This window comes from Pseudorasbora parva, chromosome 13 (assembly GCF_024679245.1).
Source record: "Pseudorasbora parva isolate DD20220531a chromosome 13, ASM2467924v1, whole genome shotgun sequence".
NCBI lineage: Eukaryota > Metazoa > Chordata > Actinopteri > Cypriniformes > Gobionidae > Pseudorasbora > Pseudorasbora parva.
This window is the reverse complement of record NC_090184.1, coordinates 667,752-685,046: the sequence shown is the minus strand read 5'-3', so window position 1 is coordinate 685,046 and position 17,295 is coordinate 667,752. Positions and strand designations below refer to the sequence as shown.

Genomic DNA, 17,295 nt, shown 5'->3' with positions numbered 1-17,295 from the left:
CGTACGGGATAACCCGCTGTGCCACGCGCCGCAGCTCCCGCAGGCGACGTGCGAGCACGAGAAGACGCTCACCGACAACCACAATAAGCTCCTGGTGCTGGACCGCGCGCAGGGCGTCGTGCTGGCCTGCGGGTCCGTCTATCAGGGCTTCTGCGAGCTCCGCAGCATGGAGGATGTGTCGCGCGTCGCCGTGAAGTTCCCGCAGGACGGGGCCACCGTGTTCCCGAGCATGCTCAACATCGCCGCCAACCACGAGAACGCGAGCACCGTCGGGCTGGTGTTCCGGAGTCACGGCGGCGCGCCGCGGCTGCTCGTAGGCGCGACCTACACGGGCATGGGCACCGAGTTCTTCCCTAAGAACCACAGCAAAGAAGACCTGCGCTTCGAGAACACGCCCGAGATCGCCATCCGCGCGCTCAACACGCGCGACCTCGCGCGGCTCTTCACCTACGACATCAACCCGTCTGAGGATAACGTGTTCAAAATCAAGCAGGAGGTCAAGCAGAAGAACAAGCTTAACTTCGTGCACGCGTTCATCCTCGGGAGCTACTCGTACATCGCCATCAATAACGACGCGAACGCGGGGCTGAAGGAGAGCCAGCCGAACAGCCTCCTGGCGCGCGTCTGCCTGGACACAGACGCGCCGCGCAGGTCCGCGGAGAGCCGCAAGCTCACCGAGTCCTACATCCAGATGGGGCTTCAGTGCGGGGCCGACGGGAGCGCGTACAACCGGCTGCTGTCCATCTACCCCGCGGAGGTCAGCGCGCACGGCGGCGCGGGCACGGAGACGCTTCTGTTCGGGGTGTTCGGCGCTGTGCGCGGGCAGGCGGCGGTGTGCGCGTTCCGCGTGTCGGACGTGGAGGTGATGATCCAGCAGGGCCGTCGTAACTGCTCGAGCGGCCCCAATAGCGACGTGCAGGTGCTGGATAGCGTCATCCAGGGCTCAGGCGCAGAGTGCGAGGCCAAAGGGCCAATCGTGGTAAGATCAACACACTGCAAACCTAACCTCAGGCAATGCAAATGTCATTTTAAAGCTACTATTGTTGTGTTGATGCTGATGCTGAGTGTGTGTGTGTGTGTGTGTGTGTGTGTGTGTGTGTGTGTGTGTGTGTGTGTGTGTGTGACTGAGAGTGTTGGGTAAATTACTCTAAAAAAGTCATCAATTACTAGTTACAGTTACTAATTGCATCTTAAATAGTGTATATTCTTTAAAATATTTCTAAAACTAAATTACTTGAGTAAAAGTAAAAGTACTACTGGTCAAATATTGGCCAAGTGTGGTAAGATCAACACACTGATAATTAGTTAGAATTACTGAAGAAACATGCAAACGATTGCCTTAAACCCTTAAAAATAAAGGTGCCAGGACGAACCAAAAATGGCTTTCAGAGTGATGCCATAGAAGAAGCATTTGTTTCTAACCATGTTATAGTCTAAAGCACCTTCTGTGCGATGGAAAGGTTCTCTGGATATCAAAGGTCCTTCATGGAACCACACACCCTGCCAAAGAACCATTTAAGAGCCTTTATTTTAAAGAGTGCACTAAAGCTACTATTGCTGTGTTCTGATGCTGATGTTGAAGTGTGTGTGTGTGACTGACAGTGTTGGGTAAGTTACTCTAAAAAAGTAATTAATAGTTACTAATTACATATTCAATAGTGTAATTCAGAGGTGGACATATACACACCTTTATTACTAGTAAGAGTAACAGTACTCCTGTCAAATAAGTGAATCTGTACAAAAACTTTTTGGTTTCCTAAAAGAGGTTTCCTAAAGTACAGAAATATTTGTTTTCAGAAGTACTTACGTATCACAAGTAAATTTCCTTTTTTATGTTTTTCCTTTCTATGGTGAGGTCTGGTGTCAGCTGGTGTTAAACTGGTCTCAGCTGGGGTTAAACTGGTCTCAGCTGGGGTTAAACTGGTCTCAGCTGGTGTTAAACTGGTCTCAGCTGGGGTTAAACTGGTCTCCAGCTGGGGTTAAACTGGTCTCAGCTGGTGTTAAACTGGTCTCAGCTGGTGTTAAACTGGTCTCAGCTGGTCTTAAACTTGTCTAAACTGGGGTTAAACTGGTCTCAGATGGGGTTAAACTGGTCTCAGCTGGGGTTAAACTGGTCTCAGCTGGGGTTAAACTGGTCTCAGATGGGGTTAAACTGGTCTCAGCTGGTGTTAAACTGGTCTCAGCTGGGGTTAAACTGGTCTCAGATGGGGTTAAACTGGTCTCAGCTGGTGTTAAACTTGTCTAAACTGGGGTTAAACTGGTCTCAGATGGGGTTAAACTGGTCTCAGATGGGGTTAAACTGGTCTCAGCTGGTGTTAAACTGGTCTCAGCTGGGGTTAAACTGGTCTCAGCTGGTCTTAAACTTGTCTAAACTGGGGTTAAACTGGTCTCAGATGGGGTTAAACTGGTCTCAGATGGTGTTAAACTGGTCTCAGCTGGGGTTAAACTGGTCTAAACTGGGGTTAAACTGGTCTCAGCTGGTGTTAAACTGGTCTCAGATGGGGTTAAACTGGTCTCAGCTGATGTTAAACTGGTCTCAGCTGGGGTTAAACTGGTCTCAGCTGGGGTTAAACTGGTCTCAGATGGGGTTAAACTGGTCTCGGCTGGCGTTAAACTGGTCTCAGCTGGGGTTAAACTGGTCTAAACTGGGGTTAAACTGGTCTCAGCTGGTGTTAAACTGGTCTCAGCTGATGTTAAACTGGTCTCAGATGGGCTAGAAACTGGTCTCAGCTGGCGTTAAACTGGTCTCAGCTGGTGTTAAACTGATCTCAGCTGGTGTTAAACTGGTCTCAGATGGGGTTAAACTGGTCTCAGATGGGGTTAAACTGGTCTCAGCTGGGGTTAAACTGGTCTCAGCTGGTGTTAAACTGGTCTCCAGCTGGAGTTAGACTGGTCTCAGCTGGCGTTAAACTGGTCTCAGCTGGTGTTAAACTGGTCTCAGCTGGTGTTAAACTGGTCTCCAGCTGGAGTTAGACTGGTCTCAGCTGGCGTTAAACTGGTCTCAGTTGGTGTTAAACTGGTCTCAGCTGGCGTTAAACTGGTCTCAGATGGGGTTAAACTGGTCTCAGATGGGGTTAAACTGGTCTCAGCTGGTGTTAAACTGGTCTCAGATGGTGTTAAACTGGTCTCAGATGGGGTTAAACTGGTCTCAGATGGGGTTAAACTGGTCTCAGCTGGTGTTAAACTGGTCTCAGCTGGTGTTAAACTGGTCTCAGCTGGCGTTAAACTGGTCTCAGATGGGGTTAAACTGGTCTCAGATGGGGTTAAACTGGTCTCAGCTGGTGTTAAACTGGTCTCAGATGGTGTTAAACTGGTCTCAGATGGGGTTAAACTGGTCTCAGCTGGGGTTAAACTGGTCTCAGCTGGTGTTAAACTGGTCTCAGATGGTGTTAAATTGGTCTCAGATGGGGTTAAACTGGTCTCAGCTGGCGTTAAACTGGTCTCAGCTGGTGTTAAACTGGTCTTAGCTGGTGTTAAACTGGTCTCAGATGGGGTTAAACTGGTCTCAGATGGGGTTAAACTGGTCTCAGATGGGGTTAAACTGGTCTCAGCTGGCGTTAAACTGGTCTCAGCTGGTGTTAAACTGGTCTCAGATGGGGTTAAACTGGCCTCAGCTGGGGTTAAACTGGTCTCAGATGGGGTTAAACTGGTCTCAGCTGGGTTAAACCCTAATGTCGCTCCACACCCGTTAGACCTCCGCTCATCTTCACACACAGTTTAAGATATTTTATATTTAGTCCGAGAGCGTATGCAAGTGTATGCACACTATACTGTCCATGTCCAGAAAGGGAATAAAAACATCATCACAGTAGTCCATATGAGACATCAGTGGGTTAATTAGAGTCTCTTGAAGCATCCAAAATACATTTGGGTCCAAAAATAACAAAAACTACGACTTTATTCAGCATTGGCTTCTCTTCCGCGTTTGTGTTCAATCCTCAAATAAAGATTCAAACGGTTATGAATCAGCGTATTGATTCATGATTCGGATCGCCAATGTCACGTGATTTCAGCAGTTTGACACGCAATCCAAATCATGCCTCGATTCGCTGATTCATAACCGTTCGAATCTTTATTTGAGGATTGAAAACAAAACGTGTGAAGATGAGCGGAGGTCTGACGGGTGTGGAGCGACATTAGGGAGAGGAGCTAATGACAGACATTTCATTATTGGGTGAACTAACCCTTTAACTCACTGCATGAAGAACTGATGTCAGACGTTATGAATCTGATCCTGAAGACATGCTGTGTTCGTTAGCTGAGCGTTGTGTGTTATAAAAAGCACATGGCAGTGTGTGTTGCGTAACTGGACTGGGCTGGTGAGCTGTGTGTGTTTGGGCTGTGATAGATTACAGTGTGTCGGAGCGCTGAGGTCACGAGACCCGTGAGAAACTTTTTGAGAAAAAATTCCTTCTCTCCCCCGCTTCAGTTCCCGTCACCCTGCCCTGAACCTCTCGCTCTCACACACTCGAACACAATACATGAGTTCAGATCCGCTTCAGCACTAACACTGATCTCAGACCTGCTCATCACAGATCAGCTTCAGCACTAACACTGATCTCAGACCTGCTCATCACAGATCCGCTTCAGCACTAACACTGATCTCAGACCTGCTTATCACAGATCAGCTTCAGCACTAACACTGATCTCAGACCTGCTCTTCACAGATCAGCTTCAGCACTAACACTGATCTCAGACCTGCTCATCACAGATCAGCTTCAGCACTAACACTGATCTCAGACCTGCTCATCACAGATCCGCTTCAGCACTAACACTGATCTCAGACCTGCTCATCACAGATCCGCTTCAGCACTAACACTGATCTCAGACCTGCTCATCACAGATCAGCTTCAGCACTAACACTGATCTCAGACCTGCTCATCACAGATCAGCTTCAGCACTAACACTGATCTCAGACCTGCTCATCACAGATCAGCTTCAGCACTAACACTGATCTCAGACCTGCTCATCACAGATCTGCTTCAGCACAAACACTGATCTCAGACCTGCTCATCACAGATCCGCTTCAGCACTAACACTGATCTCAGACCTGCTCTTCACAGATCAGCTTCAGCACTAACACTGATCTCAGACCTGCTCATCACAGATCCGCTTCAGCACTAACACTGATCTCAGACCTGCTCATCACAGATCAGCTTCAGCACTAACACTGATCTCAGACCTGCTCATCACAGATCCGCTTCAGCACTAACACTGATCTCAGACCTGCTCATCACAGATCCGCTTCAGCACTAACACTGATCTCAGACCTGCTCATCACAGATCAGCTTCAGCACTAACACTGATCTCAGACCTGCTCATCACAGATCAGCTTCAGCACTAACACTGATCTCAGACCTGTTTATCACAGATCAGCTTCAGCACTAACACTGATCTCAGACCTGCTCATAACGGATCCGCTTCAGCTCTAACACTGATCTCAGACCTGCTCATCACAGATCAGCTTCAGCACTAACACTGATCTCAGACCTGCTCATCACAGATCAGCTTCAGCACTAACACTGATCTCAGACCTGCTCTTCACAGATCCGCTTCAGCTCTAACACTGATCTCAGACCTGCTCTTCACAGATCCGCTTCAGCACTAACACTGATCTCAGACCTGCTCATCACAGATCAGCTTCAGCACTAACACTGATCTCAGACCTGTTTATCACAGATCAGCTTCAGCACTAACACTGATCTCAGACCTGCTCATCACAGATCTGCTTCAGCACTAACACTGATCTCAGACCTGCTCATCACAGATCAGCTTCAGCACTAACACTGATCTCAGACCTGCTCATCACAGATCAGCTTCAGCACTAACACTGATCTCAGACCTGCTCATCACAGATCAGCTTCAGCACTAACACTGATCTCAGACCTGCTCATCACAGATCCGCTTCAGCTCTAACACTGATCTCAGACCTGCTCTTCACAGATCCGCTTCAGCACTAACACTGATCTCAGACCTGCTCATCACAGATCTGCTTCAGCACTAACACTGATCTCAGACCTGCTCATCACAGATCCGCTTCAGCACTAACACTGATCTCAGACCTGCTCATCACAGATCTGCTTCAGCACTAACACTGATCTCAGACCTGCTCATCACAGATCAGCTTCAGCACTAACACTGATCTCAGACCTGCTCATCACAGATCAGCTTCAGCACTAACACTGATCTCAGACCTGCTCATAACGGATCCGCTTCAGCACTAACACTGATCTCAGACCTGCTCATCACAGATCCGCTTCAGCACTAACACTGATCTCAGACCTGCTCATCACAGATCCGCTTCAGCACTTCTGATCAGCTACACACACGTATGCTTTAGACGAAAGGGACGGGTATGCGATCATAAAGAGCCACTTTATGAACACACACTGAAAATATGATACTTTGAACCGACTTAAAAAAATACTCTCGTGTGGGATGAATTCAGGGAGATTTGGACACTCTTCAAGTCATCTCAGTGGCAGAAAGTGTCCCGATTACTTTTTCTCACATTGTATTTATGGGTTGGTCCAATTTGTATCACAATATAAGACAACCATATTCATATAAAACGATTATCTATTATAAAGACCCTGTTTGTAATTTAAATATTTTCTTTAGCTAGTTCATATTTTTTTAATTTCCCCATAAACCAAAGATATAAATGTTCAACAAGCATTTTATTAGTCCATATTTAATTTAGTTTATTTTCTACCAATAAAGAAAACTATGAACGTTTTTTGTGATGTTAAATTATGCATATTGTCTGTTATGTACTTACAAAAAATCAGAGAACGATGATAAAACAGAATCATTTCTGCAGTCAGTAAAGCGATCCACACTGAAACATTACATGAGCTGTGAGGTTTGATGTTTTTACCTTGAGTTTAACTCATCAAAAACTGTTTAAAAATATTTTTTGTCAACTCAATTAAGTTGAAAAGACTTAAACATCCAAGTTGATTGTACTTAAAAATTTAAGGCAGCCACTATTTTTACAGTGCCGTGTGTTTTTGCTCATTAAGGTCTTCTCGTTTTCTAAATGCTGGAAGAAGTAAAACGCCAAAAAAGTCCAGAAAAAGTCGGGACACTGTACAAATTGTGAATAAAAACAGAATGCAATGATGTGGAAGTTTCAAATTTCAATATTTTATTCAGAATACAACATAGATGACATATCAAATTTTTAAACTGAGAACATTTATAATTTTAAGGTAAAAAAATAAGTTGATTTTAAATGTCATGGCATCAACACATCTCAGTAAAGTTGTGCCGTGGCCATGTTTCCCCCTGTGTGTCATCCCCTCTTCTTTTTATATCAGTCTGCAAACGTCTGGGGACTGAGGAGACGAGCTGCTCAAGTTTAGGAATAGGAATGTTGTCCATTCTTGTCTAATACAGGCTTCTAGCTGCTCAACTGTCTTAGGTCTTCTTTATCGCATCTTCCTCTTTATGATGCGCCAAATGTTTTCTAATGGTGAAAGATCTGGACTGCAGGCTGGCCATTTCAGTGCCGGATCCTTCTTCTGCGCAGCCATGATGTTGTAATTGATGCAGTGTGTGGTCTGGCATTGCCATGTTGGAAGATGTAGAAGAAGATGAGTGTAAATGATCTTTGCTGGTGTTGTAAAATAATTTAAAGATACACAGAGTTCTTATCGACACCAATCGTAAAGGGGAATGCATATACAAAGTAGTAAACAAATTCAGCCCAAGCACTCTTTGGTGACATGGATGATTACGTTACTGTTGATCATCTGTCAATCATCGTATAAAGCCCGTCCTGACAATCTGATTGGTCCGAACAGCTCTGGTTCGACCATAGTTGTGCCACAACAGATCAGACTGAACTGTCGTGGGCGGGGCTAAGTTCGGCTGGCACCAGGCTAGAGTCGTTGTTGTAAAGGATGACATAAATCATTAATACATAACGTTTTAAACCTAATATACAGTAGTTATGCAGCATCACTCGATCAAGAGTGATCTTTTCCCGAATATCAGCATGACTGCAAATGTGTTGTGATTGTACGCAGAGTTCAACAGCAGGTTCATCGTGTTAACAGACTCTTTTAGACATAGTCAATGATTTCACAACAGTTCCAGTCAAGGCATGTACAGTTTCGTTCTAAAATGATTCAGCGTTTTTAAACAACTCCGATCTGTTCATGAAGTGGTCACCTGCTTCTTTTATAAATGAATCAGCACATGATGTCTTATTTCAGTTGGACTGATATCAAATGTCACGGTGGGTTTGAGTTTGTTCAGTGCAGAGCTGAGAATAAAAGAGTCTGTTCTGACTTCATCCAATTCAATTTGGTCAAGGATACAAGATCACTGTACTTGTTTTTAGTTATTTGTGTGTTTTATATGCTATGTTTATCTCTGTATTTTTGTATTAATTTATGTTTTTATTATATTTCACCTGCTTTATATGCTGCCTCTTGGCCAGGCCATCGTTGTAAAGGAGAACTTGACTGACTTACCCGGTTAAATACCGGAATTATCCAGTCCCTCACCTCATGTTGTGTTGTGTTTCAGCTTCAGCAGGAGCAGTTGAACTGTGGGGCCGCTCACCTTCAGCATCCGCTGGCCCTGCGGAGGCCCCTGAGGGCCCGACCCATCTATGAGGCCTCGGGGCTCAGATCCATCGCTGTAGACAACGTCCACAACCGCACCGTGCTGTTCCTGGGGACGAGCAATGGCCGACTGCGCAAGGTGAGCTGAACACTGCATTATAGAGGACACACTGCAAAAAATGCTCTTCTTACTCAGTAATCTTGTCTTGTTTCTAGTCTAAATATCTAACAATTCTGAATTCAATATGCATTTACCACATAAATAAAATGACATAAGATGTTTTGTCTTGTTTTCTGGGACAAAAAAATCTAAATGAGGCAAAATGATCTGCCAATGGGGTGAGAAAAATAATGTTATTTCTGTTTGGGACGGAAATCATTTTGCCTGTTTTAAGCAAAATCTCACTTCATTTTAAATTAATATCTTATGTTGTTTTACGTATATAGTAGGGCCGGGACTCGATTAAAAAAATTAATCTAATTAATTAGAGGCTTTGTAATTAATTAATCGTAATTAATCGCATTTTAATTGCATATAAATATTTGACCTGAGAACAATGAGAAGTCATTTTTCACATGTATTTTTAGTATACCAGTGAATAATGACTGAATACATACGCTTAATCAACAAAATATTGTTTATTTATTTCAGTCCAGCACACCAGCGCAATGTTTGCCATTAAGTTTAGCAAAAGCATATTTGTGATATTTGCGGCTCGATGTGCTGCGGTGATACGCAGATTCCTTGTTGTATAGCTTGCACACAACCCTGCTCTTGACGACGCTTCCATTCTTTCGTTTTTTAAAACAAAATGTCCCATCCACGGGGTCAAGCAAAGCGGTCTCGTCAGCTTCTTCGTTCATGGTTTGTTGCATAGACAGTAAAAGAAATGGACCGAGCGATCCCATTGACGTCAACGGCTAAATAATGAAGTCAACCTAGGGGCTCTCACTTCCTGATGGCTGAGCGAACTGCGCAGGCTCAGACTGAGCTCGAGGACGTAGATGGGACGTGAGCCTCCTCTCTGACAGCTGTAGGTCTTCTAGTAGATGTGGAAAGTGAAAGCTGAATCACGTTGTTTAAATATTTTCTCCCGTTGCGTTTGGCTCACTATGGGCTTCTCTCCAATCTTGACTTTATCAGACTTTATGTCTCCACGTCCCCCCGACTCCCCAACAGTAAAGATTGCCTGTGAGCGTCTCCTCAGGTCTATACGGTAATTTCTCAACTGTGCGACAGGGTCGCGTTGGTTATGACGCAATCGTTAGCCTATTTTTACAAAAACAGCTTCTGCGGGGCGGTAGTGTAAGATACAAGGTAATGGAGCCTTTTATGCATTGTCGTGTTTCTTTAGAAATAAACAATGGACAAATGGAGTCTTTAAACGTCTCAGATGTAAAGTTATTTACTGTCAAAGTGACTCAAAAATGAATGGGAGTCAATGGGATGCTAACAGCAGGTGATGGCTTGGTTAGCAATGGCCGCCCCTAGGGGTGGAACGCTTTCCGAGCGCTAGATTACCCCCTTGGTTTGTTGTTGTGGTTGTCGTGACTCCGGAGCTCCGGAGCGCTAGTTGGTGTTCCAGTATAATCGGTCCGTCGAAACTCATTCATTGAAAAACGTTCCGCGGTGCAAAAATAAGTGTGGTTAAATTTTTTTTTTTTGCGTAATTAATTAACGCGTTAAAGTCACGTAATTAATTAATCTTAATTAACGCGTTAAAGTCCAGGCCCTAGTATATAGTAAATGCATCTTAATTTAAAGGGGCGGTGAAATGCTGTTTCATCCATACTGAGCTTTACACTGTTAAAGACTTGGATTCCCATCCTAAACATAGACAACGTTTCAAAAACTAATGTTGGACGTTTGATGAGTATTTCTGTGTCAAAAATACTCCTTCCGGTTTCTCACAAGTTTCGGAGAGTTTTTTTCGAGTATGGGTCGGCTTGACGTTAATAGAGCGGAAGGTCCTTGTATGGGCCGTACGGGCTCTTCTCCCGGTAGGGTGCGCGCGCGTGACTAGAGCGAGAGAGGAAACGCACGCCCATACACACTCTCAGCTGCAGATCCAGTCGTCCGTGAACACTTCTGTCGTTATAGTCCGCGCCGCGCTCCACTTTATTCCTATGGGTGGCGTCGAGCGACTTCAACTCTTCAGCACAGCATTCTGGGAAGGCAGCGCTGCATTTGAACCGATTTGAACGCAGAAATGACGGGAAGCTTCACAACATCGTTTCAGTTGCGTCTCAAAATGGATTTACACGCCACTGCTGTCACAGGACTTTACCAAATCATACCAAAGAAGTGTGTTTCTGCCGGAGCGGTCCCAGCGATAAAGGTTCGGTCCTGCTTTGGAAGCAGCCGGTGAGTTAAACTGCTTCAGATGTCTGTGCTGTCGGCTATCGTCGCGTGAGTAAACATCAGTAAACGACACGATCGCGTGCTTCGTCATTCAAATGCGCTAACGGACTCCATTGCTGTTCTCTGTATAACGTTACAGTAGTCTGACGTGCAAAACCGTTTTGCTTGCTACTTCTAAGGTCTAGTCGCATACAATAGTCCATAAACCGAATCATGTCCTCATACACTGCGAGTAAACACACACAAATGTTGACAGGCCACTAAATACAGTCCATACCACAGAGACGGACGTCCTGCTGCTGCTGCTTCTCCTGTTCAGTTTATTTCAGCCTCCGGACCTGATTCTGGATCATTATCTGTATTAGCTGAGATAGCGATGGGCTTCTCCACGCTTGAGGACGTCACCGCTTTGCGCGCTTGTCATTCTTTAGCTCCGCCCACACGATACGCCTCCAGGCGCTCGGTTTTTTCCGGAAAGACTCGGTACAGCCTATATTTCTTTTATAAATATAATAAAACTAAAGACTTTTCGGAGATATGAAGGATGCAATACTACTCTATAGGTACTCAAGATTGACATGAGATTGACTGAAACTGAGTGTTTCACCCCCCCTTTAAGAATTGTTAGATATTAAGACTAGAAACAAGACAGAATTACTGAGTCAGAAGAGCACTGCAGTGTAGATACAGTATGTGGGCGGGGTTATGCAAATGTTAGGGTTAGTGATGTCAATAACTCGTTGTAGTCCACCAGCCGATTCTTTGCAGATGTTGTTCATGCTCAAACAGCGACGCTACACACTCACTAAAGCTAAACCAGTCGAATCATAATCAGCCCTTTAATGCATGATTGAGTAGCTGATGGTCACTCCACATAACGTCTCCTCGACATGAACTGATAAACGCAGAGCTGTGATTGGCTGAGGTGATGCTACACACAGAGAAACACACATCTTCTAATATTTGTTCATATTGTTCACCAAGTGTTGGCCTTGTACACACACTCCATTTAAAGCATTCCTGTCTGGTCAGCTGGTCCGTCTTCTTCAGTCCATGTGTTTGTTGAGCTTCTTTACTCAGACGGTCAGTTTTCCCACTGCAGAAACTCAGGAGCTGTGCGAGGGAACTGAGCTCTTCATCTGCGTCTGTGCTTTAAACAGCCTTTCCATGCCAAAAAAAGCTTCTTTATGTTATTAAAATGTTCTCCACACTTTTAAGACATGCTTCTGAAGGGGTCTTTGTGGAACACGAATGGTTCTCCTAAGGTATCGCTGTGGACTAACCCTTATATAACCCTTATTATAAACATCACAGTGCCATGATATTATCTAATTATAGACGATATATAAACATGGGTAACCACGTTTGATGGGTTGGTCAACAGAAATCAGTCAAATCTACCTCCAGTCAATGGATAGTGTACATTTTCTGCAAAGATTCAAAGATCAAAGATAAATAAGTTATTGTCTCCTAAAATTAGGAATTAATTTCTGAAATGAGTCATCGGTTATTCAGTCTCAGACTACGCAGGTTTATGGCTAATATGCATAATGCCCTTCTCTGGTCCTGATTGGCTGAACAGCGTCTCTTAGCCCCGCCCTCACTCACTGTAGTTAATGCTCACCTCTGGTCCTGATTGGCTGAACAGCATCTCTTAGCCCCGCCCTCACTCACTGTAGTTAATGCCCTCCTCTGGTCCTGATTGGCTGAGCAGCGTCTCTTAGCCCCGCCCTCACTCACTGTAGTTAATGCCCGCCTCTAGTCCTGATTGGCTGAACAGCGTCTCTTAGCCCCGCCCTCACTCACTGTAGTTAATGCCCGCCTCTAGTCCTGATTGGCTGAACAGCGTCTCTTAGCCCCGCCCTCACTCACTGTAGTTAATGCCTCCTCTGGTCCTGATTGGCTGAGCAGCGTCTCTTAGCCCCGCCCTCACTCACTGTAGTTAATGCCCGCCTCTGGTCCTGATTGGCTGAACAGCGTCTCTTAGCCCCGCCCACACTCACTGTAGTTAATGCTCGCCTCTGGTCCTGATTGGCTGAGCAGCGCCTCTAGCCCCGCCCTCTCTCCCTGTAGTCGTCTCTGAGACTGGAAGCGTTTGGTTGGTGGAGTTTTCTGTTTTCTGCTGATATTGAGACGCTCAAACCCACGCCATCGTTACTGTTCCTATCACTGTGTGTCAAGAGCTGAGATTCAGATAGGATAATGAGTGCTTGCTTTCTGACCAATCACTGCAGAGCAGCTCTCAGAGAGGCGGGGCTTAGAGAGCCTGACTCCTGATGGAAGCGTTTCAGACACTGAGAGGAAAGAGCTGAAGCTGCAGTGGAGATCAGGAGAGAATTACAGTGAGTTTGAGCTCAAACCTGCTGGAGGAGCCTTTAAAATAACACAATAGGGGCACTTTAAACATAAATAAAACATCTTTCATCATGTTTCTGAAGCTGGGACTGTTAGCTGGTCCTCACATGTAAATTCAGGCTCTCAAAATGTAAGCAAAACCCGAGCCACACACCTACTCACACAAACCCAAAGAGAGAACGATCATTCATGTGCCGCTGCCGTAGAAAACATCTGCGAGTTGCAAAACCTCCCAACAAAAGAGCCGTAATTAGGGCCAGATTCCAGGAAGGTGTGTCACGGTTACTCAGATTCACATTCAGTGAGTTATTTAAGGTCTGGAGGCGATGCAGGGCTCTGTGGGCAGCGTTTCATTCACACAGATAAGGAATATCTGGCTGCGGGGAGTCGCTGTAAAGAGTCAGACGAGGCTTTTTGCTTCGCTGCCAAAACACAGGGCCGACGTCTGCTCAGATGTGTGTGTGTGTGTGTGTGTGTGTGTGTGTGTGTGTGTGTGTGTGTGTGTGTGTGTGTGTGTGTGTGTGTGTGTTTGAGAGAGAGAGCCATTACATCTACACAAATAATGATTCTCTTTCAAAAAGTAGCCAACATACGGTCATATCATAACATCCACTCATCGTTTATTAAGCCTGAATCTGCTGAAGGCGGGGTGTACGAGTGCGACTGCAGTCTCTACAGTGCACGACACGCTCTTCTTACTCGGTATTTTTGTCTTGTTTCTGGTCCAAACTAAAGCGGTTTCTAGTGTTTTACGCTGATGATCATCATGATCGGTTTTGATGGGGGCAGACATATGTTAATGATCTTGTGATGTCACACTTATCATGTATGTGTGTGTGTGTGTGTGTGTGTGTGTGTGTGTGTGTGTGTGTGTGTGTGTGTGTGTGTGTGTGTGTGTGTGTGTGTGTGTGTGTGTGTGTGTGTGTGTGTGTGATGGGTAGGTTTAGGGGCAGTGTAAGGGAATATAAAATACGTTTTGTACAGTATAAAAACCATTATGCCTATGGAATGTCCCCACATTTCACAAAAACAAACGTGTGTGTGTGTGTGTGTGTGTGTGTGTGTGTGTGTGTGTGTGTGTGTGTGTGTGTGTGTGTGTGTGTCTGTGTGTGTGTGTCTGTTTGACTGTGTGTGTGTGTGTGTGTGTGTGTGTGTGTGTGTGTGTGTGTGTGTGTGTGTGTGTGTGTGTGTGTGTGTGTGTCCTGTGGCTGGTTTCATGATGCCGCTGATGGATTCAGGAGTGTGTGTAATGTGATTTGTGTGGTGAGATAAGCTTATTTGAGGATCTGTGTTAGTAGAGTCTAATTGAGTTAGAGCTCAACCTCTGCTTATCTGTCTGTCTTTCTGTCTGTCTGTACATCTGCTCACACACACTGTATTAGCACTCACATTCATGCTTACAGGCGGCTGCAATGTACAGGGTCATGTAGCTTTGCTTTATCTTACACAGGTCCTTAGATTAAGACACACACACAAACACACACACACACAGAGGCCGAGCAGCTCATCCAAGCCTTACATCACCAAGAGCAATGCAAAGCGTGGGATGCAGTGGAGTAAAGCAGCCGCCACTGGACTCTAGAGCAGTGAGACGTGTTCTCTGAGCGACCATTCACGCTTCAGTCTGACAATCCCATGGATGAGTCTGGGTTTGGCCGTCGCCAGGAGAACGGGACTCGCCTGACTGTACAGTGCCAAGTTATGGGGTGGGGTTGTTTTTCAGGGGTTGGCCCCTTAGTTCCAGTGAAAGGAACTCTTAATGCTTCACCAAGACATTTTGGACAATTCCATGCTCCCATCTTTGTGGGATCAGTTTGTGGACGGCCCCTTCCTGTCCCAGCATGACTGCGCTCCAGTGCACAAAGCGTCGCTCCATAAAGACATGGATGAGGAGTTTGGTGTGGAGGAACTGGACTGGCCTGCACAGAGTCCTGAGCTCAACCCGATAGAACAGCTTTGTGATGAATTAGAGTGGAGACTGAGAGCCAGGCCTTCTCGTCCAACATCAGTGCCTGACCTCACAAATGAGCTTCTAGAAGAATGGGCAAAAATCCCCATAAACACACTCCTAAACCTTGAGGAAAGCCTTCCCAGAAGAGCTGGAGCTGTTAGAGAGGGTGGGCCGACTCCAGATTAAACCCCACGGGTTAACAATGGGAAGCTCATGTGTGTGTAAAGGCAGGCGTCCCAAAACTTTTGGCGATATTGCATATCTGTATTTGTTGTGTGTGTGTGCATGTGTGTGTGCATGTGTGTGTGTATGTGTGTGCCCGTGTGTGTGTGTGTGTGTGTGTGTGTGTGTGTGTGTGTGTGTGTGTGTGTGCGCGCTTGTGCATGTGTGTGTGAGTGTCTGAACTGATGAAACTTGTCTACATTTGTAATTATCACTTTGTCTCTGAAGGTTGATCTCGGCGTGTCAGATTGAGCTGACGAGTGTTTCACACCCACCGACTGTTCTCAACATTCAGAGTTTGATAATTATAGTGCATTACGATATCATATCATTATCACGCTCTTCCTCTCATGTGCCGCATGTTCATTTAAACTAGGTGCTGTGGAGAAGCAGTCATGGACAATAGCCTGATTTTAAAAAGAAAAGGGAGCAATCATGATAAAGAGACACCTCATCATTCAGAGAGTGATGTCTCATTATCCAGCTCCTCTTAGTTCACTTCTCAGTCGGTGTGATGCAGCTGTGAGCCTCAGCAGTCCAAATATAAAATAATGAGTCAAGAAAAAGATCAAACCCATCTGAAACAGAAGGTCAAGTGGAGTGTGTGGGATACAGTATCTCAGTAGCTGTGTGTGCAGAGCCGGACAGTCCCTCAGCTCATCTACTCGAGTCCTGTACTGAAGTTCACTGTTTGAGTCTCTGTGCTTTACTGGAGTATTATTCTTTCTGTAATCTTCTGACTTTAACTTCACTCCATCTGAAAGACAAATATCGTCCTCTTTACTCCACTACATTTCTATCAAGGTCCTCGAAGTGGAAAGTCATTTCTGTCGCAGCTTTGAAAGTCAGTGATGATTTTTTTCTTCTTTTAAAGGTGTTTGGGTTTTTGCAGAAAGCCTTTCAGGAATCACTCTTGTAGAGTCTCGTGAAGTTCAATGATTTCACAGCATTTATTAAACACTGATTTATAGTTTAGAGCAAAATGGAAGAAGACGGATGTCCAAATGCTCATTTAGTGGAGGATTCACATAAACAAAGTTGATTCTGTCTTCAGTGAAGGTGAACAGTGTGAGAATATCAGATGTGTATCAGTGTATTGGATCCGTGCATTCGGCCTTAAAGTGACAGCAGCATTATAACTTTTCTACAAGTATTTAAATGAGTTTAAGTTAGTCGTCTGCTAGTGTGTCAGATGGAGCGTCACTGACTGGCTTAAACCATGATGGCATAATGTGCATTTATACAACTATAATACAATAATGCGGCGACATAAAGAAGGAAAATTACTTTTGAAAACAACTTCTGTTCTTTTACTCTAGTAAAAATCAGTTTTTACAACTATCACTTGTAACAGAGTAATATTTGACCGGCAGTACTGTTACTATTACTCATGTAATGAAGTTGTGTATTTGTCCACCTCTGGTGTTTGTTCCTCAGCTCTCTCTGCTAGCAAATCTCTCTGTGGCTAATCTGTGGTCACTGAGACTCCCTGCTAATGAACCGGTTCACCACATCATGACCTTCGACCCCAGCGACAACAACTACCTGTATGTCATGACCACACACCATGTGAGTACACATCGAGCTTTATACACACCACACACAACATTCTTTTGATTGAAGGCCCTGATGTACTCAACATTGTGTCTCGTAAATGTTTAAAACAGCTTGAAATACACAAATAAAACAGCCATTATTCTGTTGAATCAGTTCAGTGTTGATTCAGTTTGGTTCATTAAGTGTGTGATGCGTTAAGATTTTGCTCAAGTACTGGGGAGCTAATCATTTAATGCTTTGTAAGTCATTAGCAAGATTTAAAAATGTATGCG

At 45.0% G+C, this 17,295-nt stretch overlaps 1 protein-coding gene across 1 annotated transcript in view; it reads left to right on the top strand.

The window, feature by feature from the left end:
- Positions 1–17,295, top strand: part of plxnd1 (plexin D1) — an 85,090-nt gene that overhangs the window by 521 nt on the left and 67,274 nt on the right. Inside the window, exons 1-3 of the mRNA XM_067412863.1 lie at positions 1–979; positions 8,539–8,715; positions 16,904–17,035. The exon at positions 1–979 is cut by the window's left edge and continues 521 nt beyond it. Of these exons, the coding sequence (XP_067268964.1) occupies positions 1–979; positions 8,539–8,715; positions 16,904–17,035 (1,288 nt within the window). The remainder of the gene's footprint in view (positions 980–8,538; positions 8,716–16,903; positions 17,036–17,295) is intronic.